We start from the raw sequence: 24,324 nt of genomic DNA, 5'->3' as shown, positions 1-24,324 counted from the left end.
AAATAGTTTGTCGTTATACAGAATGTTTCACCATGTTCTTAAAATTGTGTTATATTATTAAGTGGCAACAATCAATAGTTTTTCTTGCAATGGATGATCTGTTGTTGTTGTTGTTGTTTTGGTTGTTAGCTTGTTGTTGTTTTCCTGTTGCTGCGAGGCTATTGGCGAAAATATTATATAGTAGTTTGGATATGGGTGCACAGACTTAATCTCCACAAACTTATATCATGTTGCAAGAAGACCCAAACCTTTTTTTAAAAATTAACAACATATAGCTAACTGCTTAGCAAAATGTATCAAACTGTAGCAGCTGTAGGAGTTTGCTACAGTTTTCTACTTATTGTAAAGGTTAACCACTTCACCCATCCTCTATACTACTACAGGGCGATGGGGACCGCCTCCGTGGTGTAGTGGTTAGAGCGTCCGCCCGGAGAGTGGAAGGTCGCGGGTTCGATCCCCAACTGCGTCATACCAGAAGACGTTAAAATTTGGTACTTGTTGGTCCCTGTCTGGCGCTCGGCATTAATGGGTACAATAAGGACTGGTCGGCTCGGAGTCAGTATAATGTAGCATGAGTGGGGTATTCATGCTTCACTGCGGCATGGTATCTCAGTGGGCTAGCACTATAAAACCAGCTTAAGTCTGGGCTAGTACAAGCCGCCGCACATACACATACACATGCATGCACGTCGTCATATGAGCGAAATGTTCTCAAGCAAGACGTAAAACCCAATTTCACCTCACTTCACAGGGTGATGGGGTAGCCTAGTGGCTACAGCGTTCGCTCGTCACACCTGAGACCTGGGTTTGATTCCCCTCATGAGTAAAATGTGTGAAGCCCCTTTCTTGTGTCCCCTGCCGTGATATTGCTGGAATAATGCTAAAAGCAGCATAAAACTAAACTCATTCACTCACTTACTCCAGTTCGCTAACTTTGTTAAAGGATGTTATTGTATCCCAACTGTGCTGGAGAAACTCATGATGCTAATAACAGGTTGTCATACAGTGGGAATATTGCTGAGTGTAATGTTAAACAACAAACAAACAATTAAGCATACAAATTAAATTGGCCTTCAAAGTTCATTAGGGTAACATGAGGAAGTGTCTTACATGAAGGAAAGAAGCAGTCAAATCCTATCATGGTGTCTTAATCCGACAATATTGTAATAACAAATAACTGAACCTCTCAACCTCACTGTGGGGCGGTGGGGTAGCCTAGTGGTTAAAGCGTTGGCTTGTCACGCCGAAGACCCAGGTTCGATTCCCCACATGGGCACAATGTGATTAGCCCATTTCTGGTGTCCCCGTCGTGATATTGCTGGAATATTGCTAAAAGCGGCGTAAAACTAAAACTCAGTCAGTCAGTCAACCTCACTGTAGTGTTTTTTTATCGTAAGAGGCGACTTATAAACGGGATCTGGTTGTCATGCTCGCTGACTTGGTTGACACGTCATCGTATTCCAATTGCGTAGATCGATGCTCATGCTGTTGATCACTGGATTGTCTGGTCCAGACTTGATTATTTACACACAGCCGCCATATAGCTGGAATATTGCTGAGTTCGGTGTAAAACTAAACTCACTCACTCACTCTTTGTGGTTGCAGCCCAACGTGTAATCCAATTCAATCATGGCGTCTTATCCTGACAATATTGAACCAAACAGTAACTAAACCTTACAACCTGACTGCTGTCTCTTGTGGTTGCATCTCTTGTGCTGACAATATTGCACCAAACAGTAACTAAACCTCACAACCTGACTGCTGTCTCTTGTGGTTGCACCTCTTGTGATGACAATATTGCAACAGCAAATAATTTAACCATACAAGCTCACTGCAGTCTCCATGGTTGCAATAAAATGTGTAGTGAAACCCTATCATGGTCTGTTACGCTGACAATATTGTAACAAGCAGCAACTGAAGCTGACTGCAGTCTCTTGTGGTTGCAGTTAAATGTTTAATCAAATCATGATGACGATATTGCAACAAGCAGTAACTAAACCTCACCAGCTCATGGTGTTCTATTGTGGTTGCAGTACAGTGTGTTGCCAAACACCATCATTATGTCCTAATCAGACAATATTGCAACAAGCAGTGACTATTCCTCACCAGCTCATGGTGTTCTATTGTGGTTGCAGTACAGTGTGTCGCCAAACACCATCATTATGTCCTAATCAGACAATATTGCAACAAGCAGTGACTAAACCTCACCAGCTCATGGTGATCTATTGTGGCTGCAGTACAGTGTGTCGCCAAACACCATCATTATGTCCTAATCAGACAATATTGCAACAAGCAGTGACTATTCCTCACCAGCTCATGGTGATCTATTGTGGTTGCAGTACTGTGTGTCGCCAAACACCATCATTATGTCCTAATCAGACAATATTGCAACAAGCAGTAACTAAACCTCACCAGCTCATGGTGTTCTATTGTGGCTGCAGTACAGTGTGTCGCCAAACACCATCATTATGTCCTAATCAGACAATATTGCAACAAGCAGTAACTAAACCTCACCAGCTCATGGTGATCTATTGTGGTTGCAGTACTGTGTGTCGCCAAACACCATCATTATGTCCTAATCAGACAATATTGCAACAAGCAGTAACTAAACCCCACCAGCTCATGGTGATCTATTGTGGTTGCAGTACAGTGTGTTGCCAAACACCATCATTATGTCCTAATCAGACAATATTGCAACAAGCAGTAACTAAACCTCACCAGCTCATGGTGATCTATTGTGGTTGCAGTACAGTGTGTCGCCAAACACCATCATTATGTCCTAATCAGACAATATTGCAACAAGCAGTAACTAAACCTCACCAGCTCATGGTGATCTATTGTGGTTGCAGTACAGTGTGTCGCCAAACACCATCATTATGTCCTAATCAGACAATATTGCAACAAGCAGTAACTAAACCTCACCAGCTCATGGTGATCTATTGTGGTTGCAGTACTGTGTGTCGCCAAACACCATCATTATGTCCTAATCAGACAATATTGCAACAAGCAGTGACTAAACCTCACCAGCTCATGGTGATCTATTGTGGTTGCAGTACAGTGTGTTGCCAAACACCATCATTGTGTCCTAATCAGACAATATTGCAACAAGCAGTGACTAAACCTCACCAGCTCATGGTGATCTATTGTGGTTGCAGCACAGTGTGTTGCCAAACACCATCATTGTGTCCTAATCAGACAATATTGCAACAAGCAGTGACTAAACCTCACCAGCTCATGGTGATCTATTGTGGTTGCAGTACAGTGTGTCGCCAAACACCATCATTATGTCCTAATCAGACAATATTGCAACAAGCAGTAACTAAACCTCACCAGCTCATGGTGATCTATTGTGGTTGCAGTACAGTGTGTTGCCAAACACCATCATTATGTCCTAATCAGACAATATTGCAACAAGCAGTAACTAAACCTCACCAGCTCATGGTGATCTATTGTGGCTGCAGTACAGTGTGTCGCCAAACACCATCATTGTGTCCTAATCAGACAATATTGCAACAAGCAGTGACTAAACCTCACCAGCTCATGGTGATCTATTGTGGTTGCAGCACAGTGTGTTGCCAAACACCATCATTGTGTCCTAATCAGACAATATTGCAACAAGCGGTGACTAAACCTCACCAGCTCATGGTGATCTATTGTGGTTGCAGTACAGTGTGTCGTAAACACCGTCATTATGTCCTAATCAGACAATATTGCAACAAGCAGTAACTAAACCTCACCAGCTCATGGTGATCTATTGTGGTTGCAGTACAGTGTGTTGCCAAACACCATCATTATGTCCTAATCAGACAATATTGCAACAAGCAGTAACTAAACCTCACCAGCTCATGGTGATCTATTGTGGTTGCAGTACAGTGTGTTGCCAAACACCATCATTGTGTCCTAATCAGACAATATTGCAACAAGCAGTGACTAAACCTCACCAGCTCATGATGATCTATTGTGGTTGCAGTACTGTGTGTCGCCAAACACCATTATGTCCTAATCAGACAATATTGCAACAAGCAGTAACTAAACCTCACCAGCTCATGGTGATCTATTGTGGTTGCAGTACAGTGTGTTGCCAAACACCATCATTATGTCCTAATCAGACAATATTGCAACAAGCAGTAACTAAACTCACCAGCTCATGGTGATCTATTGTGGTTGCAGTACAGTGTGTCGCCAAACACCATCATTATGTCCTAATCAGACAATATTGCAACAAGCAGTGACTAAACCTCACCAGCTCATGGTGATCTATTGTGGTTGCAGTACTGTGTGTCGCCAAACACCATCATTGTGTCCTAATCAGACAATATTGCAACAAGCAGTGACTATTCCTCACCAGCTCATGGTGATCTATTGTGGTTGCAGTACTGTGTGTCGCCAAACACCATCATTATGTCCTAATCAGACAATATTGCAACAAGCAGTGACTATTCCTCACCAGCTCATGGTGATCTATTGTGGTTGCAGTACAGTGTGTCGCCAAACACCATCATTATGTCCTAATCAGACAATATTGCAACAAGCAGTGACTATTCCTCACCAGCTCATGGTGATCTATTGTGGTTGCAGTACAGTGTGTCGCCAAACACCATCATTATGTCCTAATCAGACAATATTGCAACAAGCAGTGACTATTCCTCACCAGCTCATGGTGATCTATTGTGGTTGCAGTACAGTGTGTCGCCAAACACCATCATTATGTCCTAATCAGACAATATTGCAACAAGCAGTGACTATTCCTCACCAGCTCATGGTGTTCTATTGTGGTTGCAGTACTGTGTGTCGCCAAACACTATCATTGTGTCCTAATCAGACAATATTGCAACAAGCAGTAACTAAACCTCACCAGCTCATGGTGATCTATTGTGGTTGCAGTACAGTGTGTCGCCAAACACCATCATTATGTCCTAATCAGACAATATTGCAACAAGCAGTAACTAAACCTCACCAGCTCATGGTGATCTATTGTGGTTGCAGTACTGTGTGTCGCCAAACACCATCATTATGTCCTAATCAGACAATATTGCAACAAGCAGTAACTAAACCTCACCAGCTCATGGTGATCTGTTGTGGTTGCAGTGAAAGGTGTAATCAAACCCTATTCAAAGAACAGTTTCTGATAAAAATCGCAATTTAATGTTCACATGTTCAGAAGACGTACAGTTTTGTAAAGAATCCCCACCATGCTTGGTGCATTATTAATAAACTGAACAATCATCAGGCTCTATCAGCTAAACACCAGGCGTTGTGGTATGGCGGTAGGTGATGTTGTAATAGCTTTTATTGCCCATCTATTGACATTATCTGTGTGTATAGCATAATGGTTCCTAGGCAACGCCATCATCATGGAAGATTATCTTATTCAGAAGAAATGGTTTTTAAAAGTGAAAGAAATATCGATCTGGTAGATAATTCCATCGTTAACGTATTCCAAGACAGTTTGGTAAGAATGCCAGTTGTCTCAGGAGAGAACTATAAAATAGCTATTGATTGCATGAAAGTTTTATTTTATTACTTAATTACAAATTAATGGTTTGGGAAACATGTTTCAATGGCAAATATTGTCTAAATGGTTATTTGCAATTTCATGTTTTCAAGAAGTTAAAATGAGTTGTTTATGAACATTTTAAAGATACACTGCCCGGTTTGAAGCAAATTATTTTGCTATCTTGAAAGTGTCTTAAACCCAACTTGTCCTGAAGTGCAAGTAGATGCTGTTTTGTACTCATTCTGCAATATTTTTAATTACCCTCTTAAATTATATAAATTTTTATGTTCTTAGCTACTTTCAATTTACTATAATTATCGTTTGAGTTGGAAGATATTTATGACACAGTTCAAAAATATTTCCAATCACTGCCACCTATGTACATAACTATCCATTCAAACAGTCTGAGTGTGTTGGGGTAGTCTAGTGGTTAAAGTGTTTGCTTGTCAATGTCATGCCAGTATGAGTGATGGGCTATGATGTTTACATATATCTGACTAATACACATATGTTTTAGTGGTCACTAGGGGTGTAATTTTCTAAGAGTGGGGTTTGTACCGGTACCCATAACACACTGAAGACCCAGGTTTGATACACCACGTGGGTACAATGTGTTAAGCCCATCTCTGGTGTCCCCTGCCATGATATGGTGGAATATTGCTAAAACCATACTCACTCACTCACTCACCAATAAACCATGAAATGCACAGTGCAGTAGCTGAGTGGGCTAGGTCGCTGACTTGTGTGCTGGAGATTAGGTGCCTGACTACTAAGAGTGTAAGTTCAAATCCCCAATAAGACTAAACATAACAAAAGTACCGGAATCTGTATTTCTCTCAGAAAGTGTAATACCAACTATAACCTTAAAACCAGACTCACTCACTCACTCACTCAGCACAGTAATACAACACAAGACAGGCAATATATTTGTTTATTACCCACGTGGTCAACGTATGGGTAGTTGCATACTAATCTCGTACGTCACACAAGTGTCGTATCGCGTTGACCTGTGTCGTAACGACTTGACCTGAGATTCTAACGATTTGATTGGATAACCGATGACCTCTCAATTAGGTCACATTCTGACGTAACTATTTTTTCATTTATAACAAACACGCGAATTCATTCATTCTAAAACTTAAATGTATTGTGGGAATGTAAACATTGCGAAAGTTGCCGTGTCGCTGTTTAATTGTGAGTCGAACTGAGACATTATATCCGTCGAAAAACATAAGCGCAATGTTTCCGCCAGTGATGTTAGCTGAATGAAGCAACTGGAAACCAAGAAACGAGGTGTTACGCAGTAGTTTACTGAAGCAGGCTGTACGAGGCGATGACAACTTACATGCATCGTGACGTCGGTTACCAAGGCAGTGACGTCATTACAGTGTGACGTCATGCAAATATTGTACTACAGTACAAAACTCTTCCGCAACCTCTTTATGAAACCGGTTTTGGTTGGAAACCAAAATATGAACAAAAATACGCTATTTTGTCAATTTAATGCATGTAAGACGTGGGTAATAAATAAAATACCACACTCGGTCTCATTACATACGAATTATAAGAAACTCGTGACCTTCCTATGTTTTCGCTCGGTCAGATACCATAGGAAGGACACGAGTTTCGTATAATTCATATGTAATGAGACCTCGTGTAGTATTCTCTATGTTCTACACAGAGGAAGTTAAAGAAGATCCAATTCTGTCATATCACTATAGTTAGCGTAACTATAACGTCTGTCCATAAACCATGGGGGCAGTGGGGTAGCATAGTGGTTAAAGTGTTTCCTCGGCACACTTAAGACCCGGGTTTGATTCCCCACATTTGTACAATGTGTGAAACCCATTTCTGGTGTCCCCCGCCATGATGATGCTGGTATATTGGTAAAAGCGGCGTAAAACCATACTCACTCACTCACTATTTCAGCTTTATGGCGGTGGTCTGTAAATAACTGAGTCTGGACCAGACAACCCTCACTCACTCACTATAAACCATGAAATACACAGCGCGGCCTCAACTCTATCTCAGACTGCACTCTCCTACCCAGAGTTCCATGCGGCAAGCCAGCATAGTATCTCTGCCACAGGCCAGAAAGATGTGACGATTCGTCACATCTTGCACCGTCCATTCAATATAATTTAGATATTTCTCAACTCTTTTATTTTTTACGAGTCTACACATCTAATTAAACATCTTTGAAAGAATGGTTTAGTTTCATTGAGAAAATATCCTAAAACAATATTTCGATTTGTGTAGCGATCCTTTGTTTACATAGGTTGTACGGCTCCACGTGCTGTCATCGAAGCCGACGGAGAGCAAACGATGCAGCTTGTTTGATATCTAAATATGTACTGTCATAAACGTTACTGTCGCAATTGTGGAAGGATATATATGTAACAATGTAAAACATTGTGAAGAGCGCACCGAAAAGCTTGCGTAAGGCCAGTCTTTTCTTATTATGAATATGCGCGTTTGTTTACAAACAAGAGAAAAGTCTGGTCACGTGATATACAAATTAGCCTGTGGCAGTGATGTTATGCTAAGTCATCACTGCGCCGAGTGTGCTCAGACTGCTGATTGACAACCATTGCATTGTGGGTATCTGTGTGTCTTCTTCGTCAGTCACTTTTGTTTGTGTTATTGATCCGAGGTATGCTCCTGCATTTCTTGCGACTGAATGGATGCGTGTCAGTGATGGCTGTGTTCAATATTTCTGTTGTGGTTGCTGGGCAGTTTCTTACACTCATCTATAAAAATTACCTTGATTGTTTGTCATCTCTGTGACTTGAGATTGAATTTGCCATCGATCTGGTCTTTTTCAGCTGATGCTTTCCTACAACCAGTTTGTTATACATTGTATTTTTCAATGACAATCGGTTATTAACGTTTTTGTCCCATGTGGGTTGGGCATTGTCAGGGTTATTGATTTCTTGGAAAGTTTTTACAAGAGTAATATTCTGTTGTTGTTTTTCTTCCATTGCATCTTTCCTTAGGGCCAGACCAATTTTATTTCTTGTTTTACAGATTTGTGTCACCAGTCAAAGTAATATTCCTTTTAAATACTAAAAGTATTTTACTTTTGACAATGTATTAAGTGTATATGGGGCAAAAAACAATCAAAAACAATTTTTTTGGTAAGTTTACATTTTTGGCCAATAAACATCAGGATTTTATTTTTTGAGCATTGAAAATTAATTGATATTTTTTATCTTATTCTTCAAAATTCTTGCGGGTCCGAAAAACAATAAATAAAATTGGTCTGGCCTAATCTGAGAATTGTGACAGTCATTAATTTTGTGTAGTTTGGTGAATCTGTTCTGTCCTTTAATTACAATCAGGCCATAAATTGTCTTCCACTATGACAGACGTTTGTCACTGTTAATTCTCACGTCAGTTGGTTGCAGACTGACTTCTTCATTGATTGGATGGTTTGGTTGTTGTGTTGAATGTAAACTACTTCCTGCTGCCAGTTATTAAATGAACATTGTGTCCAATACATAATTGATTGTCAACACATTCACATCAGCACAATGCTTGTAATTACACCATATATTCAGTTGTTTGTGTAAACATTCATCAATTAGAAGTTTCTGTAACATATGATTAGAAAAGATTGAGTGTTTATGTGTTGGATGCTTTTTTAAAAATATTTTTTAATTGATAGTGAAGAGACCTGAATAACACTTATATTTAAATGAGCAGAAAGGTATAAATAAGACGAGTATATGGATGGCAACTTCTCCTTTATTGTATCACACAACGTTTCTGGGATACTTCTTGCCCCTTCTTCAGGTGATTGATGACCTCAAGAAGAGGCAAGAAGTAGCCCAGAAACGTGTTATACAATAAACAAGAAGTTGCCATCCATATACTCGTCTTTTATATTCACCAACTTCTAAATGCCTCTCGAGAATCTCATAAAGGTATAATTTTTTTTATATAAGAAATCTGCTGGTGTATTTTTAAATATTGTGAGGATGTTGTTCTATTTTAATTTTATGTGAAGCACGCTTTGCAAGAGTTCAAAGCTTAGCTCTTTAATTCTTGTACCTTGCATTTAAAAATGAAATATTTGAATGGCAGATGGGAAGATAAAAAATGTCATCAGAGAAAATATTCTGTTTTAGGATTAATAAGATAAACAGGGTATTGCAATGACATGCTGACACTTTTAGTTTATCAACAACCTAAATTGACTCCAAAATTTACTGGGAATAGTTTATTGTTATCGTAAGAAGGATATGCTTTGAGTCTTCCTTTGTAGCCAATATGGAGCTGTTACCACCCTGTTGAATGTCTGCCATGTGCATGTCATGAGAATAGATTCATGTCATCGTATGAAATCGCACAGCATCAAATAAATTTGGATGTCATGTATCCTGTGAGATCATGTGTCTTGCGGCGGGTCTCCAGGGGCGAAATGTGTTGGTATACAGAATATGTCGTGAGAAAGGGTTTATGCTGCACTATGACAGCAATATCATCGCAGACCCCTACCACATATAATGGCCTGTTAAAAAACCCTGATACCACAATCTGAGAGTATTACGAGCCATTTCATGAGCCCAAGACATCATACTAACTGAAAATACTGTCAAACAAAATCAGTACTGGGGAAGCTGTGAAATCCTATTTCTAGGCCTCTTTTGAGATTCTCCTCCTGGACTAATGGTGGGGACCCCAGAAAATGGGCTCCACACATTGTACCCATGTTGGGAATCTAACCCAGGTCTTCGGAGTGACAACTAGGCTAAGCCATTTCCCAATATGTCATATGAAGTCATAAGTCATGTGGTGAATGAATTGACCTTCAGTTACCCATGCTTGTCGTTAGAGGCAACTAACGGGATCGGGTGGTCAGGCACATGTTATGGTATCCCAATCTCTTAGATCGATGCTCATGCTGTTGATCAGTGGATTGTTTGATCCAGACCTGATTATTTCCAGACTGCAGCCATACAGCTGGAATATTGCTGAGTGTGACGTAAAACTACACTCACTCACTCACTCACCCTCTCACCCACTCACTCACTCACCCACTCACCCACTCACTCACTCACTCCCTCACCCACCCATACAAATTGCTATTACTGGTTTGTATTACAAGGGGGTAAGCGCAGTAACTGGAACAGTGAAACAAATGCACGTTGGTACGTGAAGAGCGTTAACTTATAACAACCCTTGTCGTTTTCGGTGTTTCATTTGATGTGCATACCCCCTTGTAATACAAACCAATAATAGCCATGTGAAACTATGATGGTTTGTTAAACAACTTTTATCCTAAGTCGAATAAAATTCTGAGATTGAAATGTTCAATTGGCAAGGTAAAATCATGAGGATTCGCAGTCTTAATTTCACTTTATTTGTTTTACTTTTTGGTTTAAAGTGACATTCATCGGTACGTTTTCACTGCAAACAGACTATAGAGTGTACGTGATCAGGATCTGTTCAGCATGCCCCGGTGACATAGAAAACAAAGCTGTTATCGACCTCCATGTTTATTGATGTAGTCTGTGACCTAGACGGGACAAGTCTAGCGTGACTGCTCTAGTTCCTGGAGTGTAGCTATACCCTTGTCTCCCAACACGACATCATGACAATCACATGGAATAATGGATTGCCATGTAGGTGTCATGTTGTTCAACTACTGTAACACTGGAATTATTTTTTCGTTATGCAAGTCATGCTTCCTGTGCACATGACCCTACATGACCCTTGTCATAGCCGGGTGACAGGGATTAATTTTTCAAAAGAAACTGTTCTTGGCATCTGTGTACATAGTGACAGATGTGATTCACGTGCAACATGGATGTTTGGTCAGATTCTATGTACCTGAAGGGTAGCTTACTGGTTAAAGTGTTCACTCGTCATGCCAAAGACCCGGGTTTGATTCCACATAGGTACTATGTGTGAAGCCCATCTCTGGTGTCCAGTGCTGTGGTATTGCAGGTATACTATGTACCTGATATTGTAGGGAACAACAATAGCTATTATCTTCATCTGTATATATGAACATTAGGTAATGTGAGGTGTGGTGTATTAAAAACCACTACTTTGCAGCTACAGAGTCCGCAAAAAGTAATCGGAGACTTGACGTAATTTCCATAGACTAACATGTTAATTAATTTAGTGTAGCATAAATAATTTTCATGAATTTAATTTTCATAAGATCCAAGTCAAATTTTGCACATTTGTGACGAATCATCTTACCTACAATCACATAATTTCTGTTTAATTTTCCGTCGCTTATTTATCGAATGGCAACAATTTAATCAACATATGTACAGTGCCGTGAACTCCTTTAACATGGCGGCCTATGGGATAGTGCATTTTGGAATCACACCATACGTAAGTTGATAAATGTGATGTCATTAGTTAAATAGTGCTTGGAAAATTGAACCGAAATTATGTGCGCAGAGCAGAGATGATATCTAATTTGCCTGTCAACTTTTACATAGATCCATCCAAAACTCACTTCATGGAAATTATTTATGCTACACTGAAATAACATGTAAGTCTATGGAAATTATGTCAAGTGTCCGAATACTTTTTGCACGGGTCCGTAGGTGTTGTAACATTCTTCATCAAAGTCCACCTCTTTTCTCCCACTTTTAATTTTTTTTTTATCTTTTATTTTCCCTGCTTGTTACATTAACAATGTAATATGATTCTAAACCTAATAACAATAAACTTAGGGATATGTATACAAGCTACACAAAACTAAATATCTATCAGCTAAAAATGATGACTCTTTGACCAATTGTATGTTAAAAACATTGTATAAGTACAAGTCATATGCTTCAATAAGCCTAGTGTACATACTGGGTTGTAGGTTTGGGCTGGATACCTATCAAGATACAGTATTCTGGTTTGGTTTTGCTTTGGGGTTTTTTTTGCTGTTTAACACCGCACTCAGCAATGATTCAGCAATATGGTTGTGATCTGTAAATAATCAAGTCTGGAATAGACAATCCAGTGATCAACAGCATGAGCATCGATCTACCAGTATTCAGTAAGGTTAAATTTTAACTGATTTTTACCTCACCGCTTGAAGGTGTTGAAACAATTTCCATCAAATTCCATCTGTTTTTCATCTTTTTTCCTTATTGTATACCATTATTCTATAACTCTAGACATACTGATATGAATACAAGCTAAACAAATTTTAAAATGTTTTGTAAAACAGACAATACAAATATCCAGTATTACAAAAATACAGTATCTCACGATGCCTTTTTTGTTTGCAGGTGAAGTAGACATCGACCATACATGCTGTGACCAGTGACCGCCAAGATGACCAGTCTGTGTCCAGGCCCACTGTTCACCACCCCGGGGCTCAACCAGTACTCCACCCCTAGCTCTCGCACCTCCACCCCATCAGATATAGACAGGCGATTTACCCGGTAAGAAATATGTTGATATTGTGCCCCCCAAAAATATGTTAACTAATGTCATTTTCTTTTTAAAACAGATATTTGCTGACTTTCTTGTACAGAATTCAAGGTACAGGGATGAAAAACAGGCTTGAGTTATTGTCAATTTGTATTTCCTTTATGATGGGGAGTGATCTTGTGTCCAGATCACAAATCATTTTAGTTAAGCAATGTTGATCATGAAGAGTCCTTGAATGGGTGAACATGTCTGGCAAATTGACTCCTGAGAGTTTCTAGGAGTTGAGTCCTGCCCCACAATGAAACACATGTGAGACACATGGTCTCACCTAAATAGGCAAGTGAGTTTGTTCAAAAGTGCCTTTGTTTACCCAGTTAATGGGTAAGTGGTAACCGGTGGAATGGTCATATGTTAACCTTCTAATGCCTCACTGGACTAATCTAATCATGTCTTGGTCGGTGGGGTAGCCTAGTGGTTAAAGTGTTCGCTCGTCACGCCGAAGGCCTGGGTTCGAATCCCCACATGGGTACAATGTGTGAAGCCCATTTCTGGTGTCCCCCGCCATGATATTGCTGGAAGATTGCTAAAAGCGGCGTAAAACTAAACTCAGTCAGTCAGTCAGCTTTGAACATAATTTGTCCTTTGCGTCACCGAGCATCTTGACGTGATGCTCTACAAATGCATGATAATTTATATATTATTATATTAAGACAGTACACATGCAATTTTTTAAAACTTGGAAGTGTATTAAGTAGGATGTGCATAATTAGTTTTGATTATTTTATCATTTAGATTGAAACATGTTACTGTGAGCACTAACGCAGAAAAAAACAAATTAAAAACCTTCCCCGGAAAGGATCAAAATGTAGCTTTCGATCAAGTAAAAATTATCCCAATAAAGCTCTGTCCCCAAGAGGGAGAGTTGCATTATGCTTAATTGTGCAATATAATGTGAACTATCATTAAGAAACTATATTTATGTACAACATATAACATTATGACTGAAACGCAATATCCCAGATAACCTGCCATTTTGATAAAATATGTGGTGTTTGTGTAAGAATGGCTTCCTTGATAATGGTTTCCAAGATATCCACTTGGCATTTTGATTCGTATATATTCCAGGATGATATTTCTTCCCTATAGATATATTTGTTATACACAGGCTGGTCGTTAATGATACAAACCTTGGATATTGGTACGTAATGAAGCTGTCACTTCCATTTTTTTTATTATCATCGACGTCACATGGTGCATGTATGTGCTATCAAATATTGAGGTTGACTAGTATTAAACTTATTAATAACAGAAGCATTATGAGTCATATTTCATTTTGTTCAATGTGACATGGGTTGGGAGGGAGAATTTTATTTTCTTTATCTAATTTGATTTTATCTGTAAACTGATGTGATTGGCGAGTTTGTCCCCAACATGGATATTTTTTCATAATGGCAATGCTCAGTCCTTCATTTGAGTCACAATTCACTGTGAAGAGAGTTGCTCCCCTTAGCTGTATCAGGATCTCCTGATCGTGGGATAATTAAGCTGATACACTGTGACATATGGGTGGTGGGGTAGCCTAGTGGTTAAAGTGTTAGCTCGTCATGCCAAAGACCCGGGTTTGAAGCCCCACATGGGTGCGAAGCCCATTTCTGGTGTTCCCCGCTGTGATATTGCTGGAATATTGCTGAAAGTGGCGTAAGACCATACTCACTCACTCACTGTGACATATATGAAACACTGTTTTAAGAGGTAACATATGTTTGTGTGTTTTGTGTGCTGGGGACTAGGTGCCTTACTTTGATAGTGTGGGTTCAAAGCCCGTATGGGACTAAACCTAAAAGGTTTAATATCAGTACTTTACTGGGAAAGTGTAATCCCAAGTATAACATAATTTATGTCTGACCACTTTCTAAATGGCTTTGTGTATTCATATTTTAAGAGGTGTAAATATTATCTTGCATAGCAACACACAATATTATGACTCATCTTGGCTACAAGACAGTGAGTGAGTGAGCAATATTTCAGCCATATTGCAATGAGAAGCTACAAGATTGGTTGGTTGTTGTTTAACGCCGCACTCAGCAATATTCCAGCTATATGGCGGCCGTCTGTAAATAATCGAGTCTGGACCAGACAATCCAGTGATCAACATCATGAGCATCTATCTATGCAGTTGGGATACGATGACATGTGTCAGCCAAGTCAGCGAGCCTGACCACCCGATCATGTTAGTTGCCTCTTAACGACAAGCATGGGTTACTGAAGACCATATTGCCGATGTGATGTTAAATATTAACTCACTCACTCACTCACTGAAGACCAATTGTAACCCCAATCTTCACGGGTCTGAAGCTACGAATGAGGGTACAGGTGAAAGTGCACATGGTCAAGTTTATCAAGGTTACCCAAGGTACTTGTCTTGGTGGATTTTGTCTCAATATTCCCCCCATATCATGGCAACTTATAAATAACTGAGTCTGATCAGACAATCCCGGGGTTTATTACAACCAGCTACTTGTGCTGACCGGATACGATTAAACGTAATCAACCAAGTCATGGTGCTAATACAAGATCTTGTCTCGTACAACAATCAGCAGAGTGCTGGTGACATTTTCTAATCCAAGTCTCCGTGGTAGGATGGTACTCATGGCTCCGCTGTACGCAACAACGTAGGAGGGCACTTGTTCAAACTACAACCTCGACTGTGTCAGTTGACTCTCCCCCTCGAAACATTCAAAGTTGATAGATGAGGTAATGTAAATGTTAGTTCAGTGACTTGTCTTTGAACCCAGATAACCTACATACAATGTTGGATATGAGACTTACATAACAGGGGTGGAAATAACCAATTGCCCGACGTCCGAGTCCAGTGTTTTTTTCTGTCGGGCAAGCAAATTTGTGTATCACACTGTACCGGTGTCCAGTTGACTTTCCAATGTTTATTATGTTGTTTATTTAAAAAATCAGCAAGAAAACGGTTGGTATAGTGGGAAAATAATCAGGGCAAGTGACTTTACATGTGCCACTGTACCGGTGTACACTAGCAATTTTAAACTTATTTCCACCCCTGCATAAATTCAGTTTTTGAAGGAAGGCCGCACATAACTTGAGGTTGTTATAAGGAGTGAGTGAGTGATTTTAGGTTTACGACGCTTTTAGCAATATTCCAGCAATATCACTGTTGGGTGCACCAGAAATGGGCTTCACACATTGTAGCCATGTGGGAAATTGAACCCGAGACTTCTACATGATGTGCAAACGCTTTAACCACTTGGCTACTCCACCGCCCCTTGTGATTAGGAAGGTAATGGGACGAGGTCCTTGTTGTGGCGTTCCAAACCAACATGGTGGTCCTTACATTCAAATAATGCCACAAAATACCTGAGTGACCTCAGGGCAACCCTTAGTTTAATTCTAACACAAATACTTTTTTATGTGTTTTAAGTATATTGTAGTGAAAATTGTTGTTTGAACAGTGATGTTTTGCCAAATAAATCTACATGTCATATATATAAGGATTTGGTAAATATGGCTAGTACACCTTATAGTAGTAGACTGAGATAGACTCCAGTACACCTTGCTGGTTGTAGGAGCAGACTGAGGTGGTGTTAAGTACACCTTGCTGGTTGTAGGAGCAGACTGAGGTGGTGTTAAGTACACCTTGCTGGTTGTAGGAGCAGACTGAGGTGGTGTTCAGTACACCTTGCTGGTTGTAGGAGGAGACTGAGGTGGTGTTCAGTACACCATGCTGGTTGTAGGAGCAGACTGAGGTGATGTTCAGTATACCTTGCTGGTTGTAGGAGGAGACTGAGGTGGTGTTCAGTACACCATGCTGGTTGTAGGAGCAGACTGAGGTGATGTTCAGTATACCTTGCTGGTTGTAGGAGGAGACTGAGGTGGTGTTCAGTACACCATGCTGATTGTAGGAGCAGACTGAGTTGACGTTCAGTAGACCTTGCTGGTTGTAGGAGCAGACTGAGGTGGTGTTCAGTACACCTTGCTGGTTGTAGGAGCAGACCGAGGTGGTGTTCAGTACACCTTGCTGGTTGTAGGAGCAGACTGAGGTGGTGTTCAGTACACCTTGCTGGTTGTAGGTGCAGACTGAGGTGGTGTTCAGTACACCTTGCTGGTTGTAGGAGCAGACTGAGGTGGTGTTCAGTACACCATGCTGGTTGTAGGAGCAGACTGAGGTGGTGTTCAGTATGCCTTGCTGGTTGTAGGAGCAGACCGAGGTGGTGTTCAGTATGCCATGCTGGTTGTAGGAGCAGACTGAGGTGGTGTTCAGTGGTGGTTGTAGCACCTTGCTGGTTGTAGCTGGTTGTAGGAGCAGACTGAGGTGGTGTTCAGTACACCTTGCTGGTTGTAGGAGGTGGTGTTCAGCCAGCTGGTTGTACAGACTGAGGTGGTGTTCAGTACACCTTGCTGGTTGTAGGAGCAGACTGAGGTGGTGTTCAATACACCTTGGTTGCAGACTGAGGTGGTGTTCAGTACACCTTGCTGGTTGTTGGAGCAGACTGAGGTGGTGTTCAGTACACCATGCTGGTTGTAGGAGCAGACTGAGGTGGTGTTCAGACTAGGTGGTGTTCAGTACACCTTGCTGGTTGTAGGAGCAGACTGAGGTAGTGATGTTCAGTACACCATGCTGGTTGTAGGAGCAGACTGAGGTGGTGGTGTTCAGTACACCTTGCTGGTTGTAGGAGCAGACTGAGGTGGTGTTCAATATGCCATGCTGGTTGTAGGTGCAGACTGAGGTGGTGTTCAGTACACCTTGCTGGTTGTAGGAGCAGACTGAGATGGTGTTCAGTATACCATGCTGGTTGTAGGAGCAGACTGAGGTGGTGTTCAGTACACCATGCTGGTTGTAGGAGCAGACTGAGGTGGTGTTCAGTACACCATGCTGGTTGTAGGAGCAGACTGAGATGGTGTTCAGTACACCATGCTGGTTGTAGGAGCAGACTGAGATGGTGTTCAGTACACCTTGCTGGTTGTAGGAGCAGACTGAGGTGGTGTTCAGTACACCTTGCTGGTTGTAGGAGCAGACTGAGATGGTGTTCAATACACCATGCTGGTTGTAGGAGCAGACTGAGATAGACTCCAGTACACCTTGCTGGTTGTAGGAGCAGACCCGAGAAGTGGTGTTCAGTATGCCATGCTGGTTGTAGGAGCAGACTGAGGTGGTGTTCAGTACACCTTGCTGGTTGTAGGAGCAGACTGAGGTGGTGTTCAGTACACCTTGCTGGTTGTAGGAGCAGACTGAGGTGGTGTTCAGTACACCTTGCTGGTTGTAGGAGCAGACTGAGGTGGTGTTCAGTACACCTTGCTGGTTGTAGGAGCAGACTGAGGTGGTGTTCAGTACACCTTGCTGGTTGTAGGAGCAGACTGAGGTGGTGTTCAGTACACCATGCTGGTTGTAGGAGCAGACCGAGACTGAGTTGGTGTTCAGTATACCTTGCTGGTTGTAGGAGCAGACTGAGGTGGTGTTCAGTACACCTTGCTGGTTGTAGGAGCAGACTGAGATGGTGTTCAATACACCATGCTGGTTGTTGGAGCAGACTGAGGTGACGTTCAGTATACCTTGCTGGTTGTTGGAGTACATCACGCTGATTGTGGAATGGACTGAAATGGTATCCAGTACACTGTCACGGTTGGGCTACCGCCTGGATTAACAAGGCTAATCTCTACCCGATTATCGCATTCCATCAATAAACAGGCTTGTCGGAATGTGTGATACTTGATAAGAAGACTCATTAAGTTGGCTGTAAATGGTTTCCCAAGATAACTCAAGCTGTGCTTCAGGGGAAGTCATATGTATTTTGCATGAGGTCATATTTTCACATGTTAAATGATATCGGATTTGGAAATTATTATATTTTTATTCACCAAAATGACACCTTTTTTTTCAAATATGGGTTTCTTTCCACTAATTTTGTCTCCAGAGCAGAACATTTAATCTGATTTTAGATTAAAATTGTATAATAAAAATAAGTCAGTTGTTTTTACAACAGACACTGGGCAATTATAAATGTAATAGTAACATAAATTCTGCTGTGATATTAATAAGTTAAGGCTATGATTTGAGGACATTGAACTGGTTCAATCTGGTTTATATGTTTCCATCCTTCCATTCACTATTTAACTGTTAATGGAGTTTGCCAAATCAGTTTACTCTGTTGGCTGAATTATCATATCCGGGATGTATTGTGAGTTGAATTAACACAGTCAAGACAAATCGATGTTCATCTCATTTCATTCATTCATCAAATGTTGTACGTAGTTGTAAAAAAATTCAAGGTTCATTCATTCTTTGAATGAGAACTATTTGGAAAAATCTATCCTTTTCCCAACTGAAATATAAAGCAAAAAAAATCAGATTAACTCTTTCACTGAAACCACAACTATTAGGAGAAATCTTTTACACTTTTGCATCTGATTTCATTTATTTATCACCTCTTGAATAGAGTTTATAAAGAAAATCAGGTTAATTATTCATTGAATTAATCAAAAAACTATTGGGACAAATCTTTTCCACTTTTTGCATCTGATTTCATTTATTTATCAGCTATTGAATAGAGTTTATAAAAATATCAGGTGAATTCATTCATTGTAGTAAAACTAGTTAAGAGTGCAAGCCCAAATGATGCATGAGTAAACGAATACAATCCACAGGAAATTATTTTTTTGTTAATAGTCAACTTGAGGCGGCGTAGTGTTTCAATCAAATAAAACACTGGAATGGACTCTGTCAATGGATTGCCATTTAGATTTTTTGTGCTCAAATACAATGAAAAGTGAGCCGGGTTATTCTGCTGGCAGTCAGGTACTCAACAATGGGATTGTTAGCGGGAGAATTGGTTTGATTGCGGAAACGAAGGAATCTGTCGATAATTATGGTCACTGTGTAATTTCTCTGGCAAATTGATCGATACCCATGTCAAACAAAGTTATTGCCCCTGTTCGATTTCATGCAATTATACAATCAATCTGCCAAGGTGGGAAAATACTAGAAAATTATTTGCCAGCAAAATATGCCGTCACTTCCAATTTCCTAGCGTCAATTTCACCTTGTCGATATCAATCACAGAACAGTGATTGATCATGGTGTGGGTAGCTGGTCTTATTTAAGGACACTTTGGCTTAAACCATATCGGTGTTCATCTGTACGTGAATTTACGAGTTTTTTTACAATGATGTAAGTGATCCTTTGGAAAATGGTCAATATTTGTTAGTCTTTTTTGTTTATTGACAATTTTGAGATAATTCTATATGATCTTTGAAATTTGATATTATGTGTAATCATAGTAATAGACAGAGAAAGGATATAATGTGAATGGGTGCTGAGCATATATTTGTGATAATACTGAACTTATTAATTGAAAACTGAAAGGTCATATAAGTTCTATGATTGAGGTGTTGCTCTGACCAATATTGTTCGAGGTTGACTCAGTGATCACCAACTTACATACATTGACAGAATCAGTTTTCATTCATGGTAGAGTTTGATCTCCAAATAATTAGCGCATTTGTGTAAAACATGCAAACCAAATCCTAAGTTGTTTGTGTACAATATGCAAGAACCCATGAAGATCTGGGGTAGAAATTGGTCTTCACCAACCCATGCCTGTCGTAAGAGGCGACTAATGGGATCGGGTGGTGAGGCTCGCTGACTTGGTTGACCTACCATAATTGCGTAGATCGATGTTCATGCTGTAGATCACTGGATTGTTTGATCCAGGCTCGATTATTTACAGACCGCCGCCATATAGCTGGAATATTGCTGAGTGCTGGTTAACAACAAACAACAAACAAAACAACATGCAAGAAGACATTTTGTGACTCAGTAGTATAACAACACTGTAATTACCCAAAGTAGTTTTTTTTCACCTTCTGACACTCACAGATGTTTCCTTACACACTGAAGGCAGGCATCAAGAAAGCAGTACAGAGATCAAAATAGAACTTAACTTGCGTGCCATGGCATGGTCAATATTGAAATGGCACGGATGAAATATTTTCAATGTGCACTGACGGCATGACCAAAATGTTATTAATGATACCCTCCATGATTCATTTAATGCAAATCTGACCAACTCAAATGACTGAAAACCTATTGTTCAACCCCATCCAACTGTTTATTGGTGATACTCTCAATCTAACAACTTAACATGGGCGTGTCCATTTTAATGCCAGTGCGCATTAATGGAAGTCCCTTTTTGGATGATAAGTTAGTTTGTGGGTTACCGGTAGATTTTGAGTCCAGGACAAGTGAAACTGAACTGTTCTTGCAGTCATGATAGTGTTCAAAGAAATCCATCTCTCTAGTTTACAGGTTCACATGATGTTCACTGATTGATTAAACAATAAATTGAAATGATATAACTGTTGTGATGTTTTAAGTTTAATTGGATCATCAAAAGATATGGACACACTTATTCCACAAAGGCGCACCTAAATATAAAACAAAGTCACCAGTCAAAGTAATATTCTTTTTAAATACTAAAAATATTTAATTTTTGGCAATTTATGAAGTGTATATGAACCAAAAAACAATAAAAAATATTTTTTTGTAAGTTTACATTTTTGGCCAATAAAAACATGAGGATTTTATATTTTGAGTGGGGAAAATTGATTTTTATTTTTTTACTTATTCTTGAAAAAATACAACCAGCAGATCCGTAAAACAAGAATTGAAATTGGTCTGGCCTAACCAATTATTTTCGATGATTGATCGGTTGTAATGAACCAATCATCAATTATGAGATATTAACCAATTCCCAACACTATCCGATTACACCTCTTTAAAATTTAGGGTAGGTAGGTCAGAAGGAATTTTTGTTTTACATTTTTTTTAGAAGTAAAGTACGAACTAATAACACATTTATCAATGTGTAATTGTTTATTCAATCAAGCTTGCGGCCATCATGTTGACTTTCTCTATCAGAATGACCAATGTCCTTTGGTGCCGGGAAAAAACAATGGTATCTGAAAGCTTATTTTATTCATACCTCATAAAAAATAATTGGGTCGGCACCAGAATTCAAGGGTCGGTCGGGTAACATAAAGGTGTATTTTCATTGTGTGTATGTGACTGACACAAACAGTCACACGAACATATTCTACTTGGAAGTTACCTGAAATGGCGTGGAAGTGGTGTTCTTTTTTAATGATGTCAGGTCTTCGGCTTACAAACAGAGATAGTTCGATATTTTTTACTACCAGCAGTGGATGTAATGATAACGCGATACTCAGTGGTTGAAGCATTATCTGGAGCGTTTTCCACCAACTCGGAGGTTTAACAAAAGATTAATCTTTATATTTAATCAAGCATTACTCAATGTTGATAATATGTGTCAGTGGAGATTGCTGTGAGTACGTTTGTAGTGATTGTGTTTGGCTGCAAATGATTAGACCGGAAGTCAAATGTCAAGTGTGTTAACTGGCGACTGGTGCAAAAACATCTCAGTGTCTATGATCATAAGTCCATATTAAAGTATAGGAGTTGCAATCACCTTAGGGCTAAGATCCCTTTGTACTAAGATCACACAGCAACAGGAGTGTGAATCTAATCAGACTTACAATCTTTGGACCCCATTCTGCAAAGCGATCTTAGCGCTACAACAATTGTAAATCTATGTTGAAATGTGGGAGATACCATACCCTTAATGCTACGAGTAAGAGAGCTTTGTGAAATGGTGCCCACAAAGTGATCGTAGCTCTAAGGTGATCGTAACTCACATACTTTAACTTAGAGTTACGACTGTCGTAGCGCTACGATCGCTTTGTGGAATGGGGCCCAGATTGCATTGTTTTCCTACCTGGCAGATGGGCTTGTTCAAGAGGTTCCATGATATGACAGTTTCTAGAAGGCAGAATATATGTAAAAAAAGAGCTGCAGGAGTGAGTGAGTAAGTTACTTTTACGCCACACTCAACAGTATTCCATATATGGCGGCAGTCTGTAAATAAATGAATCTGGACCAGACAATCCAGTGATCAACAGCATGATCATCGATCTGCGCAATTGGGAACTGATGACATGTGTCAACTAAGTCAGCGAGCCTGACCACCCGATCCCGTTAGTCGCCTCTAAACGACAAGACAGTTTCTAGAAGGCAGAATGTATGTCAAAAAGAGCTGCATGAGACAATGAGAGGCCTTTTATGACCTGACCTGCATGTTATCAACTTGCCAAGAACAGAGGGAATCTCTCTCTGACAAGAATTCTTGCCAGCTTCCAATGCAATGCTGAATTGAAGAACAGGAGGCCTTTTTTAGGAAGCTGCAGTGGAATAACCGAGTACATTGAGCCCCGCCATGATATTGCTGGAATATTGCTAAAAACAGTACAACACCACTCTCTCTTGTAAGACTACCTTTGTTCAATTACCCATACCAAAAGAGCGTTAAAATGGTACTTGTACAATGTGTGAAGACCATTTCTGTCCCCACAGTGATATTGCTGGAATATTGCTAAAAGCAGCATAAAACCAATTTCACCTCACCCAACCTCTCTTGTAAGATAAGCAGCAGTTACAAATTCTAGCTATTTCTGAGTGCAGTCTGGCACATGTTACAGAGTTTGTTACTTCCAGCTGAATAATTGGCTCCATTGTATTAACTCTGTGATTGTAAACCTCGAAGCTGTGTGCTTACATAACTTGTTAATTATTCATTGATCTTGTGAGCTCATAATCTGACTTCACACCTTTAGTTCATACAAACTGATTTCTGCCTTCAAACAATCTTTATACATGACGCCTAACAACGGAATATTATTGTTCAGTAACTATTGTGAAATGTTTTTGTGATTTCATTGATGTTGGAACTAAGTTTAGTCACATCTGCTTCATCTTGGAAGACAAATTTAACTTGTGTATGGTTTGAATAATCAACCCACTTTGTCAATTATCTTAGTGCAGGGGATATTGGTATGGTGTATTGAACAGGTAGACAGTAATGACAGAAGTTGTAGAGTGACATTTTAAGTTATTGCTGTGTGTGAATAATGCTGTTTGTTGCATGTTGACTATATTGAATATAGGGGTGGGTGGGTAGCATAGTGCTTACAGCGTTCGTTTGTCACCAAGAAGAGTCAGGTTCAATTCCCCACATGGGTACAATGTGTGAAGCCATTTCTGGTGTCCCTCACTGTGATATTGCTGGAATATTGCTAACAGCGGCGTAAAACTAAACTCACTCACTCAGACTCACTAAGTGAGTGAGATAGATCTCATGTTGTTGTGGACAACTGAACATTCCCCTTGAATGTTTTAAACATAATATTTCAATATGAAAAATATCCTATTTTTCTGATAATTTTATCAAACGATGATTTCATCTTATAATACTCAATGTTGTTATTTATTGATGTTTGTACTATAATTCAATCATATTTGTCCATCATGAAATGAGTGAAGTTCTCTTTTATAAAAA

The 24,324-nt window shown here is 39.8% G+C and overlaps 1 protein-coding gene across 2 annotated transcripts in view; it reads left to right on the top strand.

Annotated features, from left to right (window-relative positions):
* LOC124253538 (protein starmaker-like) overlaps window positions 1-24,324 on the top strand; it is a 51,609-nt gene that overhangs the window by 504 nt on the left and 26,781 nt on the right. For both annotated transcript variants that reach the window (XM_046687342.1, XM_046687341.1), the window contains exon 2: window positions 12,748-12,903. In XM_046687342.1, coding sequence (XP_046543298.1) covers window positions 12,794-12,903 — 110 coding nt within the window. In that variant the 5' untranslated portion in view covers window positions 12,748-12,793. The remainder of the gene's footprint in view (window positions 1-12,747; window positions 12,904-24,324) is intronic.

The sequence above is a fragment of the Haliotis rubra genome, unplaced genomic scaffold (genome assembly GCF_003918875.1).
Source record: "Haliotis rubra isolate DU_JTF1 unplaced genomic scaffold, ASM391887v1 Scf543, whole genome shotgun sequence".
NCBI lineage: Eukaryota > Metazoa > Mollusca > Gastropoda > Lepetellida > Haliotidae > Haliotis > Haliotis rubra.
Note: the sequence above shows the minus strand (reverse complement) of the source record. Positions and strands in the feature narration are given on the sequence as shown.